This window comes from Notothenia coriiceps, unplaced genomic scaffold, assembly GCF_000735185.1.
Source record: "Notothenia coriiceps isolate Sejong01 unplaced genomic scaffold, NC01 NC01_scaffold00018999, whole genome shotgun sequence".
NCBI classification, from domain to species: Eukaryota; Metazoa; Chordata; class Actinopteri; order Perciformes; family Nototheniidae; genus Notothenia; species Notothenia coriiceps.
The window spans coordinates 645486-655908 of NW_011351700.1; the positions used below are offsets into that span (position 1 = coordinate 645486).

Consider the following 10423-nt stretch of genomic DNA (forward strand, 5'->3'; position numbering starts at 1 on the left):
AAATGTTTCGTAACACTTTTTTTTGTGTGAAACCGCTCAATGAACTACATCTCCCGTCTCGCACCACACACCAAGACGGCCGTCACGTTGGCACATTTCAACTCTTTCTTTCAGAATGAGGCGAAAAGTATTAAAAGAGGTTAAAATCACTACAAGTCTGGGCATGTTGAGAGCTGTACATACACAAAAGGGGAGTTAGTCGGTTCCGTAAGAGCCAGCATGCGGGACCGGGATTCTGGGATTTGTAGTCTTTCTAGTTGCATATTTTTCATTGTCTTATATTTCAAAAGTTTTACGACAAACTGTGACTTTTTTGACATGGAAATTATTTTTTAATATTGACAAACATCATATTTGTAATTCGTGGCACAATTCAAACGGGATCGAAAGATGATCTTTCTCTCTCCATTGACTTCAATTCAAACTTTTTCCGAAATAAGGTCCCATGAGTCCCACCGGAAGGGGAGGGATTTTGCCTCTCTATATACAAACAACAAATAGCGTGTGCGTTTCATTTTCACTCTCTTCAGTTTTTTCATTCCACATCGTCATGATGTAAAATAAATTATTGCGTCCAGGTGAGATGAAAATAATAGCCAATAATAATAATAATAATAGTATGTGCCTTCTTAATTGTTTGTTTGCGTACCTCACTTCCGTTTCGCTTCTCATGCACTGATTCGCTAAGATGAACAGCCAATCAGTTCTTTATTTTCCGATTCAACATGTTCAATCGGGAGCGGAAGGTGTCGGCACGGCCGAAAGTACATGACAGTGCGGGACACACCAATCTGAGTAGGGCAAAAGTACGCTCATCAACGGCAGGACATCTATCGACGATGTTTCCGGGTCTTAAGTTGTTTACAAAAAAACAGGCTGATCAAATATTCACACAAAGATTAAGCGTCAAAAATGTGTTTCAAGCCAAGCTGCCATGAATATGTGAAGTGATTCAATGATGGGATTCAGTCATGCTTCTCTTTGGTGTGGGCGGCTCCATGACAAGCCCAAGGCTTTGAAAATGTGCTGTTTATTAATTAGAGAAGCTCCTCTGTTTGTGTGTGCCCTTGTGGCTTGTCTGCAGTGCTGATCTGAGGCCTTTTTTGTATGATGGTGGTAGTGGAGAGGGTGGGTTCACAAGTTCTACCTAGTGCTCTGAAGTAAGGGACCCGCAAGTAAATTAGCCATAGCTGTTGCCATATGGGCTGGCCTGTGTCAGCTGAGCTAATGTGGGCCAATAAGTAAGTACAGATTCACACGTCAGCATAGAGGAACATCTTGAATGCAAATGCTTTCGAGAGGGCTTGAAAATTGCCTTGGTTTGCATGCTCAGCACAAATGGAAAACTGTTTCTTGACTGTATAAATAAACACATTAAAAAACATGAAAGAATTGCAAGATTAATCAATATCCAGAGGATTTAGGTAAATGCCAAGGAGAGCCTATTGCTGTCAATATGATTTAATTGAGCTATTTGAGTCTTTCTCATTAGCAGCAGAGATCTTATTCCACAGGACTCGACTTTAATTAGTCAGTTCAATTAAAGGCCCTCGTGATACACATTTAGCAGCTGCAAATGACACTCCTAATGACAGTTCATAACAGTGGATGAGATTAATTGACTATTTTCATATATCAATTAATATGAATATGATTTGCTACTGCCTTAATGGCAAACATTTCTGAATACAAAATGATGTATGAATGACAAGTGGTTTAACCATTTCATGACATCTGCTTGCAATAAATAGTTGATATTTTAATTATTTCCCTACAGCGAATCCAATAGTCAGTTTTTCCATTTAAAGTGTACTCAATTTAATATAACAAACCTATGACATTGTTGGTGGTTAAAAAGAAGTAAAAAATCACTGCCGAAATAACAGATTTATATGATTGCTTATTTTATTCCATGTATCTTTCCTCCTGCTGCCTACATTACCCACAATGCAACTGGACCGCTGGGTGATGTGGATATCTGAGTTTGCTATAGTAGTAGAAGGAAAGTTTACAACTTTCAAACTCAGTTTATTCCCAGATTGTTTTTTCAAATTGCATTCCTAAACCTGAACTAATGTTGTCACACTTTTTTTCAAAATACATTTACATACGGTATCACCAAGACGTTAAACAGACTGATGTGTAAAAAAAAACAATAGATTTGTTTTGTTCAGCACCTATGAGGTAATGAATTTCATTAGCACATACATCTTTTTTGCAAGTTTAAGCAAATGGTTCAACATTAACAGACTTTACACAGTAAATCTACCCATAACACCCTGGTGGACAGGATCAAAGGCCAATGGCAGCATGGTGTTCTCGAAATGTAACACAGTGCGTATCAGGGAACGAAAAACCGTAACGTTCCTGACAGGAGCCATTACTTACTCGTACTTTTTTTTATGATAACCTGCTGAGAACCATATTTTTTGAAAAAGGACCAGTGTCCAATAAATCCTGTGTTAAGAAGGACAGGAGGCATTTCCGACTTTTGGTGCTGTAGAGGGAGAAAAAAAGAAAGAAAGTGAGCCAAAGTTGACAGCCAAGCAAAAATTATTATTCTTCCCAGGCATTAACCATCTTTGAGTTATTGGATTACAGCTCAAATCCATTGACACAAATTATCAAGAATTTAAATTAAAACAAATAGTTCAGTTAAACTCTATCCATTTTCATGTATTTTTTTGTTGAGATTTTTTAATTCAAATGTAAACATTACAAGGCAGTCTGATTTCATGGCTTATATTATGTTGTGTCAAGACCTTTCTCACATCCAAACTAAATATGCAGTAAAGTGATTATATCAACAACATTAACAGTATAAGGCTAAAGGCAGAATGAAAACAAGCCGCCTCTGTGACCCTGATGTGACCTTCCCCAGACCTACACATGGCATTATACTTCATTTGGCCTGGAGGCAAGTCAGATAAACTGGCTTCTTACTCCGCAGGATACCAGGCCTTAGTCAAAATCCGATATCTGGCCTGTGCTTGGATAGGCTTTTGTAACTGTAAGACATGATCTGAGAAATACTTGTTTGACATACAGTAATGGAGGAAACAGGGAGGAAGTGCATCAATGAGGAGGAGGTATTGGATAAAGGAAAAACCTTGCCCATCCACTGTTCAATCAGGTGCGAGTGCTCAATATGGATCTACTGTTGGAGAATTGGGTGAGTGTGTGTGTGTGTTTGTGTATAGGAGATATTCGATGGATTCTTGGTGTGGGTTTGATTTGATTAATTCTGTGTGTGTGCTTGTATAAGAAAGGGTAAGATAGCATAAGTTGCCATTTGCAAATGGCAGAGAAGGGCACTCTCAGTGGTGGAATGTGTGTCTGTAGTAGATGCAGGATGGCTGTACAGTAGGTGCCAGTTTTTGGATACGGCTGCAGGAGCGGTTGAGAGTTGATATTAGTAAGCGTTATGTGAGAGAGGGGAATGGTGAGCTCAGGGGTCATGAACCTTGGGGACACACTGCAGACATAAGTAATGAATCCAGTGGGGGAGCTGTAAAAAGCGTGAGGACAGTGAGCTGATGCTACTGTGTGCCTTGCGCTTAACTCACTCCATGTACTCTCGTGGGACACTGTGTGGTGTGGTTTGAATTAAATGTAGAAGGAACAGGCTGATCTCATTGGAAAATAAAGGTTGCAGTATAACAATTGATCAATATCAAGTTGCATTGGATATCACCTCGACCACATTCAGTGTTGGGAACATTTCATCCAATATCTCTCCAACCAACGTATAGTCTCTGATTTGAAACAGAGGAAGATAAAAGACCTTCCGATTTAATATTTGTGGAAATATGACATCTGGTAGGGCTGCTCGATTATGGCAAAAATCATAATTTCGATTATTTGGGTCAATAATTGATATCACGATTATTAAAAACGATTATCCATTTACTTTGAAAACATCAATTTATTGAAAAAGAAAATGTCAACAGTATGTTTTTAACAGTTGATTACCCTGAACTTTAAGTATAATTCAACTGAAAAACCAATAAAAAATAAATAAAATAAAATAAGTAATCGTTTTATTTCGATTATGTTGTTTTCATAATCGTTGCAAGCCACAATCGTAATTGCGTTTAAAATGCAATTAATTGAGCAGCCCTAACATCTGGCACAATAATAAATGTGTTTAGGATGCAGATAACTCACTATTGATGCGGCAAGGGGACCCAGCTTAATTTTTAACTTGATAGCACTACATTGTGAACAGTAAATCTGTGTTCAATTAGCTAGACAAGAGCTAATTAACGTTAGCTGTAAGCTGTTAGAGGCCGAAGATTGGAGTTACCATAGATTGCATTATGGATAAAGCTCTATTCAGTTAAATGTATTATTGGGCAAAGGTAAATTGTAGGGATGCACCGAATATTCGGCCACCGAAAATTATCGGCCGAAAATTGTTAAAAAGGCCCTTTTGGCCGAAAGGGTTTTAGCACCGAAAAAATATCAGCGAATGTCAGAGAACAGGGTTACGTTGATCATACTCCGCATATTTGTCCGGGTGTTTTGATTTCAAGTGGTGGAGTAATCCCGAAGTGGTGAAAGTCTTTGCAGTTACACCCCCTCGAGAAATGTCAGCTGAACACGTTTTACAAATCGAATTACGCGCCTCTTTCTCTGATATTTTGAAATATCTCCAAGCGGCAGACATGTTGGCTGTGAGCCAGCCGCGAGCATGGTCGCGCGCCGTGCTTGTCGCCGCGTTTTGATTACGTCATCACAACAACACGTTAGGTTACCAAACTTATAGGTGCATTTGTTGTTGTTGAAGGCCTGGCTGTTACAGTCTTTATTTACACTATTTTGTTGTAGGCCTACTTGCCTAGATGTTTATGTAGTTTTAAAGCACCTTGGCTTTGTTCTGAATGCACTTTGTTGTAGTTATCCTACAGAGAAAAGAAAATGCACTTGACTTGGAATTAATGTACTGTATGCATTCAAAAGTGCTGAATAAATGTTTTATGGACCCATAATAGTGATTATTATTTAAGTTAAGTTTTGCCATAATCATGTCTTCTTCCATAATCAGGTAGCTGAACAACATTGGTTTCGGCCACGAATTTCCCATTCGGTGCACCCCTAGTAAATTGTAAAGTTTTCATGATCTGGTATTTCAGAATTGTGATGCATACAGTATAGGTTGAATTCAGTATGAAATGTAAGAAGAACAATAAAATATCAAACATTTTACTTATTTTAACAATTCTGTGCGCTAAACCATTTGCTACTGCAATTCCTACATTCTAAACAATTACACATTTGTCATATCAACCAAAGGAAGGCAAACTAGTGAAATATGTTTTTTAAAACATTAATCTGACAATCCATACTCACACAGCATTTTATATTTGTGAAATGGACTATTCGTGGAGAAGTGTGAGGTCAGGGTGGTGTTTGTTCACTGCTTGTATTGACAGTCTTACTCCAGTTACAGTTAAGAACATCTTTATTGATTTAACAGCACAGATGGCTTCTCCTGCCCCCCTCACACACTGGCAGCCTGTTTTCATGGCAAATTAAATAATATTGTATCTCTGAGGCCAAAAGCCGCCCTCACCACTACAGAAAACTGAAACCCTGATGCCTGCATTTCCATATTTTACCCTAAAGACACTGTTTTGTGTTTTGTGAAAAACAGCTCCAGAGTTACTGCTGACATTCACAGAACTCTTGCTGAGCTTGAGTTTTGCTCTGGACAAAGCTCACTCCTGGTATTGTCACCCATTAACACAAAGCTTACTTTTTCTAAACGGTCACAAGGTCGCCTGATGTGAATGTTATGTCTATGTTTGTTTATGGTTGCCATACAGGGTTCCTGTCAATGTCCTTGGGGCCGGCCTGAGAATGGTTAGTGTGTTTGAGTCCAGGCTATTTAAGCTATTTGAATAGGTGTTACCGCAGGGTAGGCTGGCCGTTGGCTTTGGGATTGAGTTTCCCTTGTGCCAACAGAAGTGGTTTAATTGTGTATACCTGAGCTTTAATCAATGCCAAAAAATGTTGAAAGTAACATCAGGAATGTTGGCCATTAGCCAGGGGACCTTGATGAAATTGCTGGAGATATCCAAGGAAACACTCCTTTCACCATGCCTGGTTTTCTGCATGGTTATACACTTAACACACACGAACAAGGGAGAAAGAAAGAAAGCAGTCAGATGTGAATATCCAAAGATGTCAAAGCAATTTTTATTTATCAATATTACAAAAAAGACTTTGAATCAAATGTTCTCCTTTGAATCACATGTTCTCCTGGCTTCCACTCTGAATCGTATACAGTATAGGTTCAATTAATGGTGACAAGGATTTTGGTTGCATGCTTGATTATTTATGTTGCTTTATTCTACAAGTAAACTTTCTAGGATGTAATTTTGAATGTGAGGACTGTTTCAGGGAGTGACCAATAACATTTCTGTTTAAAAGCCCTCTCTGGCATTAAAACCTTCAACTTTCTCAGGAGAAACATGTAATGTAGGGCCTTTTTGTAGACCTAGTGTGTATGTTGTTTGAAGGACAGGTGGTGGTCATTCACAGCGTCCAGGTACTTAATGATCTCGACCTGTAACATCACCTGACCACCCGGGACCACAAAGGCTATAGTGTTATTCAAAGCTTTGTTTAATCAGTAACAACATCATTTTTATTTTTAGAAACATACTTTGGGCTTGTATTGATAATGACAAGCAGCTTCCAAGAGGGGCAATTGGTTATGCAAGGCACCTATATTTCATTATGAATATGTATGAATAAAAGATCTTCAGGGCAATCTATGCAAAGACAAACATTCATCACCATCAATCTGAACTTTTTCCCTCAAGAGTCTATTATTTGGGATACAGTCAACATAAAATCATTGTGTGTGTGTGTGTGTGTGTGTGTGTGTGTGTGTGTGTGTGTGTGTGTGTGTGTGTGTGTTTGTGTGTGCAGATGTGCAGCCTTACCTCTGCAGATTGCATCATCATTTGTGTCTTTTTACATGGCTTAAACGGGTCATATTGGAAACGACACTAAATTACTTCAGAATGTGAGTTTGTTGTTGTGTTGCAACCCCACAGTAAAAACTAAAAAGGGAAATCTGTGAGTTCTAAGAGACGATCAACCAACCTTATTGACTACTCCTCCTCAGTGGTGACGTTCCCCCTGGTTGTGTCTGTGAGTTGTCAGAGCTCCCTCGCCTGATTTACAGTGTGAAATGTGGGGGGAAAATCCCTCGAGCTTTTCCATAATACGAATAAGATGAGCTGGCAAAGATCACAGGCGCCTGAGATATTCGCATTGTGTCTCTCATGGATGGGAAGATTTTGGATGGACATTTTATATTTTCCGTCCTCTAAACTGTTGACACATTCCTCCAGAAGTGCCCTCCACATGCATCACCTCCATCTCTGTCCCCACCAGTGCCATTGTGTTATGAGCGAACGTGGCCTCTGGATAATGTCACATCTGCAAGAGGGAGACAGAGTATGGGGGAGGGTGGAAATGAGGGAGGGTTCTCTGAACATGAAGATTTCTAATTTAATCTGAAGCTCTAGAGAGGACTGTTATGGTTCACTCAACTGGACAGGACAGGGGCTGCCTGTGGATTCTGATCAAATTCAAATCAAGAGGGGGAAAAATCATTAGGGTGGACTCACCTATTATTATGACTGTAGGCGATCAGTGGAGCTGATATTCAGGATTTAGAAAGAAGGAAAAAGTTCGCTTACCAGGTTTTATATTGTAGGTAATTCATCAATTTAACCAGATCAAGTTGTAATTCACATATAATACTGTATGTAATTAATGGGAATGATGGTCACTACTCTTATTTTGTATTACATTACAATTGCTGTATTCACTCTGCAGTTATGTGTAGCTCTTTATAACCCCCACATTACCCCACATTGACAAAGTTCACAACAAACTATGCCATGAAAATGATTGTTTCAGGACCCCACATCGACCTGGAGAAATGACTTGTCAAATATTTGCAGAGCTATGCTCAACATTTCTAATGGAACCCTCTTTCAGAGATGTATGTATATACCTCCTTAAGTCAACCTTGCATAGGCCAAGAGCAGCCACCGTGGTTGATGAATATAGGTAAAGAAATATATACAAATCATACTATTCACTTCATGCAACACACAAAGCTATTAGAAATGCAGTAGATTATTGAAAGCAGGGAGAAGTTTGCTGCAGCCTCCTATTAAATCAAGCAAAGGAGGTGAGAGTTTTTGGCCTTGATCTTATTATTCTCCAGACAATCTCAGCCATATGCCTACAAGATGCTCTCGTAAGCCTTCCTGTCTCTGTGGACTCACCACTCACATAGTATCTTCTGAAGTCATGGTCACAGAGAAAGCAGCCGTAGGGTTTTTCATTCAGTGCTGTGTCGCCATATGTCGTAAACCCTGTTGAGGTGTGGGCCCTGCTTTTTCTCAAATCACTCTGCTGAAGAGTAATGAACAGCAAGGTTTAGGATTGATTCTTTTAACCTCGACCAATCACATAAATTCACTAAGGAAAAAAGCAAGAGCACCAAACATTTTCCACTTCACTTCCCCTATTGTCCTACACTATTTTATGTTTTATTGAACAGTACGTTCTGCAGGAATATATAACTCAAGTATCATGACAGGTTAAAAGATAAAAACCTATTAAGCAGAACACTAAGGCCTGTAAATAATTATTTTCAGGTGTATCACTTCTATCAAAGGATTCATGATTGAAAATATGCCTCTAGTCCACTTAAGTGCTTTGGTGGATAACATCCTCACATAATCATAACCCAGGGCCGTCACATCTTAATTTATTGTTAGGGAGAACTATGCTGGCAGATCACATAGTCATGTCTACTGGCTGTGTGTGCATGGCAATTAAACCTGGTTCCACTTTAATGTACACATGCAAAACACATTTTCCTGAACAACAAAGACAAGGGAAATGAAAAGCAAAAGTGAGAAAAAATGCTATATTTTTTTTCAGAGCATTCAGACCCAGTAAAAATCTAAGATTTGAAAATCGTTCAATCCCTTCAATTTACTTTCACCTCTTATTAAATGTTGATGTTCTTAACATGCATAAATGATTACAGGTTATGTTACTTGCAGTGAATGGACAGACCCTTACATGAAAAACCGTGTCAGGATATTCACCAGCTAACATCAATTAGTGTCCAAGTTTATGAGTACCACTTCTTTTAGTGTACATCATATTAGTCATACTTTTTACTTAATTTAATTCAAGCCTTAGTGACTTTGAACCTAGAGTGTTCAAACTCGTGTTAATTAAAGGATAGTTCTGCTCTTTGTGAATTTTTGAAAACCTTAGCAAAGTTTGAAAGGAGAGATTAAAAGCAAATATAAGTTTAGAGCCATGCTAGTGCAAAGTCCATTTGCTAGAGGAAACGTTTGCACATCACTTTGTAGTGCCCAAATCTGTGAAATATTTACAGGACTTTTTGCAGCGGACTGTATGTTTTTCATAGTTTTACTCTACTTGGCATTCATTAGCATCATCGTTAGCATCTGCCGTTGCTTCAAAGATGAAGACAGGATCAGTTAAGGTGGATATATTCCCAAATGATCACTGGTGTTGCAGCTTTTGCTCATTTAAGTCAGAATGTGTATGTGTTTTTCATTCCAATATAAACATCAAGCTAAACATAATAACTATTAAAAAAAAAAAAAAACAATTTCAAAAATACAGTCAGCTGTATAATGGATGATTGTCCCGAATACTAAATCAACCAATGGTTTAAGGAATTCATCATTTATTCCCAGTGCAGTTGTCTTCCTCTGTCAGCACCACAGTCATGCATTAAGTCGCTTAGGTACAAAGCCATAGAGACATATATAAAACCATTGTATTGCAGGGATGTAGTGTGAACTTCCCTCCTGAATTAAGGACATGAATCAAAACAGAAACTAGAGTTTTGTGTTTGAGCCCAGACAGCAGAAACTTGACCAAGAATATGATTTAACTTGCAAAAATAAAATGAGTGTGGGAAAGTCAAAGGGATGTTAAATATACAACACTATCATTATCACAGCAATGTAAGCCATTAGTCTGAGAAATCAAGAATAGTTCAACATAAGACTTTAAAATCTTCACCGGCTCAGCAAATTGGTTCTGTCGCAGTAGTTATAGAGAACTATCAAGAGACTTATGGCACATTTCCACTGCAGCGGGGTAGCCCCGTTTAAGCGTCCCTAAGCGTCCTCGCTCAGGCCTCTGGCTGCCTCGCTGGCCGTCCGAGGCCGTGGCGCATTTCCATTACAGTTTAGGACCTGGGGTAGCAACGCAGTGTAGGCGGGGCGATCGGCTTTTTGTAGGAACGTCGTCACCTCCTCGGTCGACCACGGTGTGCTTTGCTTTGACGTTGCCAGTTTTGTAGCTCCTCCGTTTACAAAAATGCTGTGTATAAAAA

General features: G+C 39.0%; 2 protein-coding genes across 2 annotated transcripts in view; one reads left to right on the forward strand and one right to left on the reverse strand.

The window, feature by feature from the left end:
• The window catches only part of LOC104951506 (dihydropyrimidinase-related protein 5-like), a 4168-nt gene extending 1787 nt beyond the window's left edge, over positions 1–2381 (reverse strand). Inside the window, exon 1 of the mRNA XM_010778167.1 lies at positions 2373–2381. Coding sequence (XP_010776469.1) covers positions 2373–2381 — 9 coding nt within the window. The remainder of the gene's footprint in view (positions 1–2372) is intronic.
• Positions 2382–3148: 767 nt separating this feature from the next.
• Positions 3149–10423, forward strand: part of LOC104951507 (DNA (cytosine-5)-methyltransferase 3A-like) — a 17075-nt gene continuing 9800 nt past the window's right edge. Inside the window, exon 1 of the mRNA XM_010778169.1 lies at positions 3149–3172. Within this exon, the coding sequence (XP_010776471.1) occupies positions 3149–3172 (24 nt within the window). The remainder of the gene's footprint in view (positions 3173–10423) is intronic.